This window comes from Nerophis ophidion, unplaced genomic scaffold, assembly GCF_033978795.1.
Source record: "Nerophis ophidion isolate RoL-2023_Sa unplaced genomic scaffold, RoL_Noph_v1.0 HiC_scaffold_46, whole genome shotgun sequence".
Taxonomy (NCBI): domain Eukaryota; kingdom Metazoa; phylum Chordata; class Actinopteri; order Syngnathiformes; family Syngnathidae; genus Nerophis; species Nerophis ophidion.
Genome location: NW_026906968.1, coordinates 321,998 through 337,500, shown reverse-complemented (window position 1 = coordinate 337,500; position 15,503 = coordinate 321,998). Strand labels below are relative to the sequence as shown.

The 15,503-nt window shown below is 41.3% G+C and overlaps 2 protein-coding genes across 4 annotated transcripts in view; one reads left to right on the top strand and one right to left on the bottom strand.

Moving 5' to 3' along the window:
- LOC133546864 (oocyte zinc finger protein XlCOF22-like) overlaps window positions 1–4,692 on the bottom strand; it is a 70,413-nt gene extending 65,721 nt beyond the window's left edge. The window contains exons 1-2 of one of the 2 annotated variants that reach the window (XM_061892705.1): window positions 4,275–4,692; window positions 3,266–3,532 (exon numbers count right to left, since the gene is read on the bottom strand). In XM_061892705.1, the coding sequence (XP_061748689.1) occupies window positions 3,266–3,532; window positions 4,275–4,377 (370 nt within the window). In that variant the 5' untranslated portion in view covers window positions 4,378–4,692. The remainder of the gene's footprint in view (window positions 1–3,265; window positions 3,533–4,274) is intronic. The other variant, XM_061892707.1, reaches the window with a different exon arrangement.
- Window positions 1–15,503, top strand: part of LOC133546865 (zinc finger protein OZF-like) — a 109,770-nt gene that overhangs the window by 40,339 nt on the left and 53,928 nt on the right. Inside the window, exons 1-2 of one of the 2 annotated variants that reach the window (XM_061892710.1) lie at window positions 11,876–12,025; window positions 13,904–14,129. The exons of the other annotated variant lie outside the window; for it this stretch is intronic. Coding sequence (XP_061748694.1) covers window positions 13,904–14,129 — 226 coding nt within the window. The 5' untranslated portion in view covers window positions 11,876–12,025. Of the gene's footprint in view, window positions 1–11,875; window positions 12,026–13,903; window positions 14,130–15,503 lie in introns of those variants that run through there. 2 annotated transcript variants of the gene reach the window in all.

The window sequence follows — 15,503 nt, the reverse complement described above, 5'->3', positions numbered from 1 at the left end:
CCACACACAGACTGTACAAAGTTAAATGAGTCAGGAAGCTCCTGGAAAGCGACTCGTCTGGGCTTAGGTGTGAATATTAAAATCACCAGCAATAAGGACAAGATTATATTTAGGCAGGATTTCAGACAGAAATTCAGAAAAGTCAGTTATAAAGTCTTTGGGGTACTTGGGTGGTCGATGGACGACGGCACACAGGACGACATCAGAAAGACCCAGTTCAAACATGCACAGTTCCAAGCTTGAAAAGGAGGATTGCAGGCGTATCAGACGGCATTTAAATTCATTTTTAAAAACCACTGCTAATCCTCCTCCTTTTTGACCGGACGACCGCGGAGAATAGAAGTAGGAACACTCCGGAGACAGAAGTTCATTAAGAGGGGCGGACTCACCGGCTCTCAGCCATGTTTTCGTCACACAGAGGAAGTCAAGTCCGCGGGAAGTGAAGAAATCCTTCAGGATAAACGTTTTGTTTGTGAAAGATCTTGCGTTCTCAAGACTGAACCTGGCGGGGGCCGGCACGTCCAAGGCCGCAACTAATCCAGGTGGGGCCCGACACACAGGGTGGGGACAGCAGGAGCAACGGCGGCAAGCCTCATCCTCCAAACCAACAATAGGAACAAGCCAGGAACCGATGGGATCCAGTGAGCGTGGGCGCAGGAGGAGACCGGATACCAAACCAATCCTCCTTCGGGAAGCCACGTTTACCACGGCGCCGGAGACTCTTCCGCTGGGTGAGAGGAGCCAGCAGACGTGAAAAGAACGCAGGAATCCGGCTAAGTGAAAAAGCTGACTGGGACGTCGGAAAAACAACGTCGAAGTTGATAATATCAGTGGGACACGGGCAAAGATCCAACAGTGTTTGGCGGTCATACACAAGCCGTGAGCTGACAGAGACGAAAATAGACGCAAACAACACAAAAACAAACAGAGCTGACAGCGAGAGAGGGCAGGCCGAAGCACATACTGGCGCCATCTTGGAAATACCTAAAAAACTCATTATTATATCAACTATCAAAGAGAGAAACTCTTCATTTAACATAATGTCCTTTTTTCCTGCTTCAAAACAGTACAAACCCCGTTTCCATACGAGTTGGGAAATTGTGTTGGATGTAAACATAAACGGAATAAAATGATTTGCAAATCCTTTTCAACCCATATTCAATTGAATGCACTACAAAGACAACATATTTGATGTTCAAACTCATAAACTTTATTTTTTTTGCAAATAATAATTAACTTAAAATTTCGTGGCTGCAACACATGCCAAAGTAGTTGGGAAAGGGCATGTTCACCACTGTGTTACATCACCTTTTCTTTTAACAACACTCAATAAACGTTTGGGAACTGAGGAAACTAATTGTTGAAGCTTTGAAAGTGGAATTCTTTCCCATTCTTGTTTTATGTAGAGCTTCAGTCCTTCAACAGTCCGGGGTCTCCGCTGTTGTATTTTATACTTCATAATGTGTCACACATTTTCAATGGGAGACAGGTATGGACTGCAGGCGGGCCAGGAAAGTACCCGCACTCTTTTACAACGAAGCCACGCTGTTGTAACACTTGTCTTGCTGAAACAAGCAGGGGGCGTCCCTGATAACGTTGCTTGGATGGCAACATATGGTGCTCCAAAACCTGTATGGACCTTTCAGCATTAATGGTGCCTTCACAGATGTGTAAGTTACCCATGCCTTGGGCACTAATACACCCCCATACCATCACAGATGCTGCCTTTTGAACTTTGCGCCTACAACAATCCGGATGGTTATTTTCCTCTTTGTTCTGGAGGACACCACGTTGTCTGTTTCCAGACCACAGAACACCTTTCCACTTTGCATCAGTCCATCTTAGATGAGCTCGGGCCCAGCCAAGCCGGCGGCGTTTCAGGATATTGTTGATAAATGGGTTTGGCTTTGCATAGTAGAGTTTTAACTTGCACTTACACATGTAGCGCCCAACTATAGTTACTGACAGTGGTTTTATGAAGTGTTCCTGAGCCCATGTGGTGATATCATTTACACACTGATGTCGGTTTTTGATGCGGTACTGCCTGAGGGCTCAAAGGTCCGTAATATCATCGCTTACGTGCAGTGATTTCTCCAGATTCTCTGAACTTTTGATGATTTTACGGACCGTAGATGGTAAAATCCCTAAATTCCTTGCAATAGCTCGTTGAGAAATGTTGTTCTAAAACTGTTCGACAATTTGCATACAAAGTGGTGACCCTCATCCTTGTTTGTGAATTACTTAGCATTTCATGGAAGCTGCTTTTATACTCAATCATGGCACCCACCTGTTCCCAATTAGCCTGCACACCTGTGGGATGTTCCATATAAGTGTTTGATGAGCATTCCTCAACTTTATCAGTATGTATTGCCACCTTTCCCAACTTCTTTTTCACGTGTTGCTGGCATTAAATTCTAAAGTTAATGATTATTTGCGGGAAAAAAAAGTTTATCAGTTTGAACATCAAATATGTTGTCTTTGTAGCATATTCAACTGAATATGGCTTGAAAATGATTTGTAAATCATTGTATTCTGTTTATATTTACATCTAACAGGATTTCCCAACTCATATGGAAACATGGTTTGTAGTTGACTGGGAGGTGTTTATTACAATTTGGGGAGAGTCCGCTGCCTGATGCTTACCAGCTAAACACCTACCTGCTCATGACGACGGTGGACCACTGACTCCTTGCGCTCTGAATACACACTGCTGATTGGCTGTTACTGCTCTGAATATGCACTGCTGATTGGCTATTACTGTTCTGTCTGTAACCAATCAGATGGTTGTGTGGGTGGGACAATGCTGGGTGCTGTGTAGAGTACTGACAGGGACAGGCATAACGAAGCGGAGCAGCTTGTTAAGGCTTTAGGTTAATATGTTCGTGTGGAAACTCATTCAGTACACCTCCGAACCAAACCGAAACCCCCGTACCGAAACGGTTAAATACAAATACACGTATACACAAATACATCCCTAATCTTCACCACTAAACCTTTGAAATATGCTGACATATGTGCTGCTAAGGTAAATAAACAGTAGCCATATTGAATGTTTGCCTTCATTTGACCACGTGAGGTAAGGAGGACGGCCTCTAGGTCACATGGTTACACCCCAGCAATTACACTGTTGATGATTGATGGGCATTCATATTTAAATGGTGGTGTTAAAAAGCAAACATATCTTCATCTTTAGTGATAAATGTGTCCCCCGGATGAACATGTGTCACAAACATTGTATTAGATGATATGTGGATGTTGTGCTTACTTGGACTGTGATGAAGCTGTGAGGACTCAGGTGGTTTGTCTTCATGCTCTTCAGTCTTCACAGAGACAACAGTCAGTGGAAACTTGCTGACATCAGCCTCCTCCTGCCCTATAGGACACTCTCCCTCCTCTTCCTCTTTAAAATAAAAGGGCTGTGAATCCCCCTTGTCCCCTTTAAAATGTGAGGGCTGTGGATATTCTAAAGTGAAACTGTCCCCCTGCAGATGAGGGAGACATTCTTCTTGGTGTTCAATCGGCTGATGGATGTCTACAGGACACAAACAAAACACATTTTAGCTCCTACATGCTAAGTATTAAATCGTACATGAAATAATGGGCTCTAGCTATTGAAAATGTTATTAATCAAGTGTTCTACGGGAAATGTTTCCGATTAATTGAGTAACTGGATAAAACATAGTGTTGCTTGGTAAAAGACGAACTTAAGCGACTATAAGACACTTCACTTAATAATGAACAGTCAATTGGTTTGAGATGGTATGAGATCAAGATGTCATCTTTAGAGCAGGCTGTTTTTTCAATAATCAATGCAACATTAATGGCTGCATCAACGAACACCGACATGAAGGAAATAGCAGGTCAGTATAGCTTTGACACACATATATAACTTGTCAAACCTGCCAGCTAGCAGGCTAGGTTTACAGCATCAGTAACCATGGTAACTGACTCTGAATTTGTCTTACCTCTCTTATTTTTGGAGGTAAAACTCTCGAGCTTTCCATACTCAGGACTTTGCACTTAACCTGCTCTCTGGAATTTTCCCCCGGTGACTGTGTGAGTTTTGTGTGAACATGTTGATACACATTGTTACAAACATCAAACTCTCATAAATATTGTGTGTCTGACAATGTCTCCTTCTTATGAACAATGTAAAACAATCAGTGCATCATCCTCACATGACAATTCATCTTCCTGTAGACAATCTATTTAAGAATAGTGTTAATAATGAAATATAAAGTTAGTAAAGATGTGAGAGTAAGAAGTAAACAAACCTGTTCTGTGTAACACAACTTGATGTTTTTCATGTTGTCGCTCCTTCTCCTCTTTTGTTGGACAAAGTTCCTCCTCGTACTCTGCTGTGGTTCTTTGGCACATTTTCACACAATCACAACACTTTACACTCACACTTGATCTCTACTTAGTGATGTGTTTTGATCACTTCCGCCTCTCTTTGTTAGCAGCTAACAAGCTAAGCTAACTAGCAAGCTAAGCTAGCTCGAGAAGCATCAAAGTGCGCTCAGACTAATATAACCAGATGCAAACAGTTATTAACGATGTTTACTCTATTTACTAGAGTGTAATAAAGGACATATATGTGTACATGGAGGCACAGATTAAGAACACTGAACTGTGACGACTGCAATAATGTCTTCACCGTCAGACGCCATCTTGCTTTATCCTCGCCGTGTTTGGTTCGCGCGCAGTGTTGTCAGATCTCGCGAGAGAAACAAGTAAACAGCTATTTTCCAAATCTCGCAAGAGAAACAAGTAAGCAGCTCTTTTCCAAATCTCGCGAGAGGAATAAGTACAACCAGCTTTCCAACCCCGGTAAAACTATTTTGTTATATACTATTTACTTATTGTGAAAATAAAAGTAAACTTTTCCATTTCAAATTTTCAAAACAAAGACATAAAACTTATTTCTGTAAAACTATTCAAATATTTAACAATGTATTGAAACAACAGTAGCATAACGAAAGAAAAGAAATATTACACTCATATTATTTTTGTCTTTGATGTTAATCGTTTTTATAATGTATTTTAGAATGTGGGAGGTTTTCATGTTCTTTTTAAATTTCCTTTACTTATATATATATATGTATAATGTATATACGTATATATATATATATATATATATATATATATATATATATATATATATATATATATATATATATGTATATATACAGACATAAATACATCCATCCATCCCATTTCTACCGCTTATTCCCACATAAATATATATATATATATCTATATATATATATATATATATATATATAAATATATATATATATATATATATATAGATATATATATATAGATATAGATATATATATATAGATATATATCTGCGTGTGTGTAATGACAGAATTAAAAAAAAAATATTTGGTTTACATTTTCCTAGTAAACAAAACAGTTTGACAGCATTCTCCAGTGGAACATTCTGGAGAAACATCCTGGATAATTTTGGATCGAAGTGAGTTACAAAGGTCAACTTTTTGAATGATTTCACTTTATTTGTGATGATTTATGTCTTATGCTCAGTCCATTTTTTTCCAAATTAATTTGAGGGAAGTTTTCCCGCCTGCTGCCACCTAGTGGTTTGTATTGTCAGTTTCCCTCTTTTGGTGCAGTTGACCTTGTTCTAACGTTTCTCCTCCCTCCAGAGTTCCTGTGTTGCCCTTGTGGGCGGAGTTGTGGGATGTGCACAGCTGCTTCCAATCGACCCTGGTGCTACTTAAGCAGCACCTTGACAGCTGGATGGCACTCGGTGAATCCGCTCCACGCCAGTTGATTACATGCTTTGAGTATTTTTCCACCTTGGCCATTCCCAGTGCCATCCATCTTGGTGTTGTTTTGTAGTGTGCACGTCTTGTAACTCCAAACCAAGTTAAGTTTATTTGTGTATACAAGTAGCTTTTGTTCTTTTTTCCACGATGCACATTTTGTCTTCTCTTTTTCGCACCGTCGCTTTTTGTTACCTCCTGTTTGGATTGTTTTTGTGAGTAGATTTCCGCAGAAAAAGAAGTGTTTTACTCAGCGTCCTGCGCATCATTGGGTTCCTCTTTGCAGTGTTGAACAGCACTCTGACAGAAGGAGTTTCTCCAAAATGCAACACCCTTTGGCGGACAAGTTTGTGATTAAAGGCTATACATACGAAATGAAAGGGACAAGTGGTAGGAAAAAATGGATGGATGTACAATAGAGCTCTGTGTGATGATGTACATTATTGACTTTTACCTAACATTCCTAACTTTCTAAAATTGATCATGGTTAACAGATTTTAAAAAAGGGGGGGGAAAATACTTTAAAAAACAATGGTCATGTGTAGTTTTTTAATAAGAAATCTACATTATTAAAAACTAAATTATCCTTCATAACCTTCAACATTTGTTGCCATTTTCTCTAATCTACATATTGCATAAAGGGAACATACATATAAAACAATATTCATATTACAAAAGAGAGTAATACAAATTAATTTAAAAAATAGATTATTGAGACCCAACAAATGATTCATAAAGTCACACATTTTAAAAGTAAATGATCTTGTATAAAAGACAACTGCTGAACTGATGTATAAAGTAAATAATAATATGCTTCCAGAAGTGGTCCAGAAGATGTTTCAGATGCGAATCAGTAAATATGAACTAGGAGGGATTTATGTGTACTCAAAAGCAAAGGTATGAACACATGTAAAACAAATATGTACATCATATAAAGGAGTTCATCTATAACATCATTAATAATTAAAAATGATTTCTGAATATATCTATACACAAGTATTTCTAACAGGATTTGTCCTGTTTATTCTCACCTTTGCAGTCAAAGTGTTGTGTTCATTTTTAAATAAAAGTACACCATGTTGTATATTAAACATGTACTTGACTGAAAATAGCAATTAACTGATATATCAAATCTATTAATGTTAGCATCTATGTGCTGATGTTGTTAGAAAGTCAAAGTTAAAGTCTTGACAGTTTATTTCAAATCCTGCAGTTTCATTTGCTGCTGCTGTTCTCACCAGCACACTTGTGTTTCTTACACTGGTACTTAGAAGACAATCTTTCACCACACACACTGCAACTCAACACTTTCTCGCCTGGGTGTCTTCTCATGTGTCTTTTCAAATACGTAGTTTGTATAAAACTTTTACAACATACTGAACATGTGTAAGGTTTTTCTCCAGTGTGTGTACTCATGTGTGTTTTTAAATAGTGCCTTCAAGTAAAATATTTACCACAGATTGAACATAAAAAAGGTCTTTCTCCATTGTGTGTTCCCATGTGTTCTTTTAAGGTATGATTTGTTATGAAACTTTTACCACATTCTGAGCAGGAAAAAGGTTTTTCTCCAGTGTGTATTCTCATGTGTACTTTCAAATTGATCCTTAGAGTAAAATATTTACCACATTCTGAGCAGGAAAAAGGTTTTTCTCCAGTGTGTGTTCTCATGTGTCTTTTCAAAGAGTGCCTTCGAGTAAAACCTTTACCACAGATTGAGCATGAAAAGGCTTTTTTCTCCAGTGTGTGTTCTCATGTGTGTTTTCAGATTACGACGGTATTTCAAAGTTTTGTGAGAGTGAGAAGATGTGAAGTGAGTGTTGTCAGTGTGACATGTCTTATCATCTTTAGAGTCTTCATCATCAGTGTCAGGAGAGTGTGACGTTGTGTCCTCACTATCTGATAGTGGAGCTAAGAGCTTGTCTGCTTGTGATCCTCCACAGTGGTCTCCATCAGCTTCTGTTGTCATGTGTTGTGTTGAGCTGCTGCTTGGAGGCTCCCCCCCTCCCCTCTCCTCACTTTCACCTCATCATCTTCACTCTTCACAATCAAATGGAACTTCTCCAACCATTCTTGACTGATGCGGTGTTCCTCCTCTTCCTCTTTAATGTGAGAACTCAGTGGGTCCACTGATTTCTCTTTAAAAAGGGGTGTCAGTGGGTCCTCCTCTTCCTTTTTAAAATGGGGGATCAGTGTGTATTCCTCTTCCATCTTAATGTGGGAGGGCTGTGTTTCCTCCGTCCGCATCCTGAAGCTCCACTTCTGTTGCTCAGGGTGAAGATGTTCTTCACAGACGTCTGCAAGACAAACACAGCATCTCTGCTCAGTCACACAATGCATTCACTACTTTGACATGCACTTTGGAAAAACAAGTTATCGTATGAACTGTCTTGAAATCTCAGTGACGCACAAACACGCTGCTCTGTACAACATTTGTCACAGGAAAAGAAACAAAAACCAGGACGACAGGAGTTTTTACTATGGATGGACAATATGGTTTAAAAAGGATTTTGCGATGTATTACTTCATATAGAATTACTTATAGAACCATTTTAAAACAGACCCATTGCCTCCTTGCTTGGCACTCAGCATCAAAGGTTGGGGGTTAAATCACCAAAAGATTCCCGAGTGCGGCCTCCGCTGCCCTCACCTCCCAGGGGGTGAACTTGGGGATGGGTCAAATGCAGAGGATCATTTCACCACACCTAGTGTGTGACTAACATTGGGACCTTAACTTTAACTTCCATAGGGACTGTGAATGACTCCAAAAAGTGCAGTTCCCCTTGAAATGAGAAAAACAAGATATCATGTGAAGTGAAGTGAATTATATTTATGTAGCGCTTTTCTCTAGTGATTCAAAGCGCTTTATATAGTGAAACCCAATATCTAAGTTACATTTAAAACAATGTGGGTGGCACTGGGAGCAGGTGGGTTAAGTGTCTTGCCCAAGGACACAATGGCAGTGACTAGGATGGCAGAACTGGGATCAAACCAGGAACCCTCAAGTTGCTGGCACGGCCACTCTACCAACCGAGCTATACCGCCCCAAGTAACAAAAACAGAATATATCAATAACAAAATGCCTCATAGCAAATGTAATGAATTCATCTTAATACTGTCCTTTTTGAGGCTTTACCTTTTAAAGGGCAAAGTCCTCTCAGGGTCTTTTGTCCTAATGACTGTCTGGTTCAAGTGAGGAGACTATAATTTAAAAAAAAAATATTTACAAATGGACAACAATAAGTCACTAATTTTTACAGGTAGCTAAAGTTGGGATATAATTAAGATAATGAAGGATGAAGTGATTAAGAAAAGTTTAATATAGATAAGAATAGGCCGTGCAACTAATCATATGTGCTGAGTTCCAGTTGAAAGTGGGTGCAAGTTCATGCCCACGCACACACACTCTTATCGCCCACATTCTTCACACTGTTTACGTGGCTTCTTGGCCGAGGTCTGAAGGACAACACCAGATATGAAGTCAGAGTCCAGGGAGAAAAAAAGCACCAGTCAATATCGCACAGAAGGAACCTTCCTGGTGTTACCTGACGGCACGACCACCGAGCTGCGACACCACTACAAAGGCTCCTCCGTGCTCGTACCACCTGGCTTGGTAGCCTCGTACCCGCCTACCAAGCCAAAGACTTAGGTCCAATGATGAAATAGGGCGTAACTGCTGCTGATTGGACCGACACGCAAATAGCACATTTTCAAAACTCCCCGTTGTCAATTAAAAACATAGTTATGGGCTGCACTTTGGACACACCTGCTGTAAGCTACAAGGAGCGAGCAGCTACACAACAGCTAAGCTAAAACAGCACATTTAAGCATATCAAATAATTATAGTTGCTTAATACGGACACAAAGTCTCCAAAACAGAAGTCTGATAGAAAGTATCCAGTAACAAACGTGCCCGCATCATTCAACGTTCTTTGCCATGAGCTTGACTTCATGAATTATTGTGGCCACCAGGTGTTGTGAAAGATCAAATAAAACAATTGCAAAAGCATCCGTCACAAGGTTACTGTTTTTTATATATTTGTGTCAATATGTAGAAGCATCCTCAGCCTTCCCGGGAAGGTCCATTCAGAAGTACTGGAGAGGAGTTTATGCCGCATAGTCGAACCTCAGATTTAGGAGGAACAGTGTGGTTTTCGTCCTGGTCGTGGAACTGTGGACCAGGTCTATACTCTGGGCAGGGTTCTTGAGGGTGCATGGGAGTTTGCCCAACCAGTCTACATGTGCTTTGTGGACTTGGAGAAGGCATTCAACCGTGTCCCTCGGGAAGTCCTGTGGGGAGTGCTCAGAGAGTATGGGGTATCGGACTGTCTTATTGTGGCGGTCCGCTCCCTGTATGATCAGTGTCAGAGCTTGGTCCACTTTTCCAGTGAGGGTTGGACTCCGCCAAAGCGCCGATTCTGTTCAAAACTTTTATAGACAGAATTTCTAGACGGAGTCAAGGAGTTGAGGGGATCCGGTTTGGTGGCTGCAGGATTAAGTCTCTTCATCTGGCTAGCAAATTTAGCTCTAACTGGATCGGTTTGCAGCCGAGTGTGAAGCGACTGGAATGAGAATCAGCACGTCCAAGTCCGAGTCCAAGGTTCTCGTACAGAAAAGGTTGGAGTGCCATCTCCGGGTTGGGGAGGAGACCCTGCCTCCAAGTGGAGGAGTTCAAGTACCTCAGAGTCTTATTCACAAGCGAGGGAAGAGTGGATGGTGAGATTGACAGGCGGATCGGTGCGGCGTCTTCAGTAATGGGGACGCTGTATCGATCCGTTGTGGTGAAGAAGGAGCTGAGCTGGAAGGCAAAGCTCTCAATTTACCGGTCGATCTACGTTCCCATCCTCACCTATGGTCATGAGCTTTGGGTTATGACCGAAAAGATAAGATCACGGGTAAAAGAAGCTGAAATGAGTTTCCTCTGCCGGGTGGCGGAGTTCTCCCTTAGAGATAGGGTGAGAAGGTCTGCCATCCGGGAGGAGCTCAAAGTAAAGCCACTGCACCTCCACATCGAGAAGTGCCAGATAAGGTGGTTCGGGCATTTGGTCAGGATGCCACCCGAATGCCTCCCTAGGGAGGTGTTTCGGGCATGTCCGACCGATAGGATTCCACGGGAAGACCCAGGACACGTTGGGTAGACTATGTCTCCCGGCTGGCCTGGGAACGCTTCGGTATCCCCCGGGAAGAGCTGGATGAAGTGGCTGGGGAGAGGAAAGACTGGGGTTTCCTTGCTTAGGCTGCTGCCCCCGCGAACTGACCTCAGATAAGCAGAAGAAGATGGATGGAAGAATGGATGTGTAACACAACTTGATGTTCCTTGAAAACAGCGTCCAGTAGTTGATGTTGTTGCTCCTTCTCCTCTTTTGTTGGACAAAGTTCCTCCTTGTACTCTGCTGTATTTTTTTTTTCTCTAACATCACAAATATTTCTTCAACGGCAGCAGTTAGTCGCTGATTCAGCAACACTCACATCATTTGTAATGTAGACATGTTCACACAATAAAAACACTTTACACTTACATTGGATCTCTGCTTTGATGTGTCGATCACTTCCGCCTCTCTTTGTTAGCAGCTAACACGCTAAGCTAACCACGTCAAAGTGCACTCAGACTAATGTATCCGCATACAAACAATTAATAACGACGTTTACTGCGTTAAACGACACACATGTGCACATGTACGTTGTAATTAAGACCTAGAAACCATAATAACCAAAACAACGTATTCTCCGCCAGACGCCATCTTGTTTTGTTTTTCCTCCTGTGTGACGTCATCGAGGTGTTCTCAACCGCGGAACAAATGTTGGCCAAACACGTGTTTCACTGGGACAATAGTGAGTGGTACACACTTCCTTCAAACACGTGTTTCACTGGGACAATAGTGAGTGGTGCACACTTCCTTCAAACACGTGTTTCACTGGGACAATAGTGAGTGGTGCACACTTCCTTCAAACACGTGTTTCACTGGGACAATAGTGAGTGGTGCACACTTCCTTCAAACACGTGTTTCACTGGGACAATAGTGAGTGGTGCACACTTCCTTCAAACACGTGTTTCACCGGGACAATAGTGAGTGGTGCACACTTCCTTCAAACACGTGTTTCACTGGGACAATAGTGAGTGGTGCACACTTCCTTCGCCCGGCCAAAGAACAAGATAAATAGTCCCATTTAAGAGTTGCTGGTGTAACAATAGGAAGAATATATTCCACTCCTCTCTTGTACACGCGGCTTATGAGGTAATATACATGATATATTTTCATAATATTTATCTTATTTACCTGATATGTTGTTCGAAGCTAACGTGCTAGCGTTAGCCCGCTAGCAGGCCTTTGTAGCAAATGCGGGCGTTTTTTTTTGAGGAGTGTATTTTATATGTTCTATGTAAGAATTATATTGACTTATTTAATACTTTAACTGTTTTTTTGTTGTATATTACAGTCTGATGAGCATCGTGCGTTGCGGTGGAGATGTAGCCAAACTCTCATGAGACACACTTTGCCTTTGGTCTTTTAGATGTATTTATTGTATCGGCAGCATCGTCAATGTGCTGCCGCTAGACACACAGATTGAACTCTTGACTCCGGAACAGGAAACATAGGTGTCAGGTAACACAGAGGTAAACACTGCCCTCTAAAGGACACAATGAGTAAGGGCGTACAACAGTACAACACTTAACACAGTCACGCTTAACATCATTGAATATTTGTTACTAGAAAGAAACGATCGTCTCCTAATTTAAGTCTGGAATAAGTCACATGGTATAATAATAATAATAATAATACATTTTATTTGGTATAGCGCTTTTCAGTGTACTCAAAGATGCTTTACAGGATGAAAAAAAAGTATTATTGTTATTGTGATGACAGTGTAATATAATGTATTATTGCAGTGGTCTGCTTTATGTTGGTGTCAACTTTATTAGCAATAAATACAAATGATGTTTGCACGCACTTCTATTACCTTGATAACAACCATCCATCCATTTTTCTACCGCTTGTCCCTATTTGAGGTTGCGAGGGGGTGTTGGAGCCTATCTCAGCTGCATTTGGTGGACATATCATGGAAATTAAATCAACTGATGTTTGTTATTATGAATACACTATTTGCACAATTGTAAGCGAGTAATGCTTATTCAGTCAGACTAAAATAAATATTTAATTAAATAAATGTTAAATATTAAAAATAGCTTTAATATACTGCACACAAAATGAATTTGCATCAATATTTTGTATGTAGTCGAAACATGAGGTACCCAAATATTCTAAATATTTGTTTACATTTATGAATTTGTATATATATATATATATGTATATATATATATACATATATATATATATATATATATATATATATATATATATATATATATATATATACTCACTGGCACTTGTTCCAAGTGCTTCGCTGCACTTCTGTTTGTTTTCTGTTGGGTAAAAAATGTTGCTTTCGCAGAAGAAAGTTAAAGTAGCAATGATTGTCACACACACACTAGGTGTGGTGAAATGTGTCCTCTGCATTTGACCCATCCCCTTGATCACACCCTGGGAGGTGAGGGGAGCAGTGGGCAGCAGCAGTGCTGCGCCCGGGAATCATTTATGGTGATTTAACCCCCAATCACAACCCTTGATGCTGAGTGCCAAGCAGGGAGGTAATGGAGAACAAGGAGAGGATATTGCGTGTAAAAGTAAAGCCAACCGACCACAGCTCTGTAGTCCTGGTCACCGTTGACGTGAGGTGGGACTATTTTGGAGGTGCACGTCAAGGTTGGCTGGTAGGTTGGTAGTGGGAGGAGCCAGTTGGCGTCACTTGATGCTGCAGCACAATGACACTTTTATACGTGCAGACTGACTTCATGCAGTCATGACGGTATTAAAATCCCAGCAGGAGGTTTTCTATAAGTTGTTACTTTTTAATCAATAATTAATGTAAATGCAGAAAACAGGATCAATAACACAATTCATAATAATCAATAACTGATGATTATTCCATGTGTAGAAGAACATCACCACAGAGTGGTGTCAGTCCACTTGGAAAATATTATATTTGATAGACTAAAAAATATTTGACACATCTGAGCTGAAGTTTGTTTGTGTTGTCTTGCGGACGTCCAACAGATGAACGCTCGTCAAGAAGAACGTCCCCTTCAGCAGCAGCAGGAGGATCCACAGCCCCCCCACATTAAAGAGGAAGAGGAGGAAGTGTGGATCAGTCAGGAGGGAGAGTGTCCTGTAGGGCAGGAGGAGGCTGATGTCAGCAAGTTTCCACTGACTGTTGTCTTTGTGAAGACTGAAGAGCATGAAGACAAACCACCTGAGTCCTCACAGCTTCATCACAGTCCAAGTAAGCACAACATCCACATATCATCTAATACAATGTTTGTGACACATGTTTATCCGGGGGCCACATTTATCACTAAAGATGGAGATATACCGTATTTTCCGCACTATAAGGCGCACCGGATTATAAGGTGCACCTTCAATGATTGGCCTATTTTAAAACTTTGTTCATATATAAAGCACACCGCATTATAAGGTGCATAGAATAGATGGAACAGTAAAGTTAAAGTTAAAGTACCAATGATTGTCACACACACTCTTGGTGTGGTGAAATTATTCTCTGCATTTGACTCATCACCCTTGATCACGCCCTGGGAGGTGAGGGGAGCAGTGGGCAGCAGTGGTGCCGCGCCCGGAAATAATTTTTGGTGATTTAACCCCCAATTCCAACCCTTGATGCTGAGTGCCAAGCAGGCAGGTAATGAGTCCCATTTTTATATTCTATAGTATGAGTCAGCCGGGGTTTGAACTCACAACCTATCAATCTCAGGGCGGACACTCTAACCACTAGGCCACTGAGTAGAGGCTGGGGTCACGTTATGCATCCTTTACATCAGGGGTGTCAAACGTAAAGCCCGCGGGCCGGATCAGGTCCTCAAACAGGTTTTATCCGGCCCGCGGGATGAGGTGGCTAAGTATGAAGATGAGCCAAAATGTTTGAATGAAAGAAACTGCTGTTCTAAATGTGTCCACTAGATGTCGCCATAACAATTTTGTGTATTTTTGTAGATGATGCTACATATGTAAAAACACAAAAAGCACACATGATGTTAGTGCATCGGTAGACAAAAATGATCAACGTACATAAATAACATCCTGTAATTTTGATTTGAAATATCCAAGATGGCGGCGCCCGGACGGGCTGCGCTCTCGAGGAGCTCCAGCTAAAGATGGAACATTTGGCAGAAATACCGGACAATTCCACAAACTCTATGGCTGGCTCACATCGTGGTCACTCCGTGATCACGTACGACCGCCAGACACTTCTGGATGTGGACATATTGGGCCGTTTTGGACTGATAGACACTTGCGTGCTAGACTTGCTAACTAGCATGGGAATACATCGGCGGCTACATCCAGCGGCCTGTGAAGCAGGGGAGTATAGTAGCAGCGGAGGCCGTCAACGGAGCAGACGCCAGTGGTGTGATCGGAAACGCGGATGCCGAGCGGGGCTAAAAACAAAGCAGAAGGCTAATCCCCACAGAACACCACTTCCCTCCATCCCGAAGACGGATTTAAATGGAAAATGCGAGACTACTGGTCTGGGTAAGGAGTCAGTTAAATTAGAACAAGTTTTTTCTGCTTTGAGTGTTTCAGAGTTGGACATGTGTTTTACTGAGGTGGCTAACTATGATGCGTGCAGTTTATCAAAGCAACA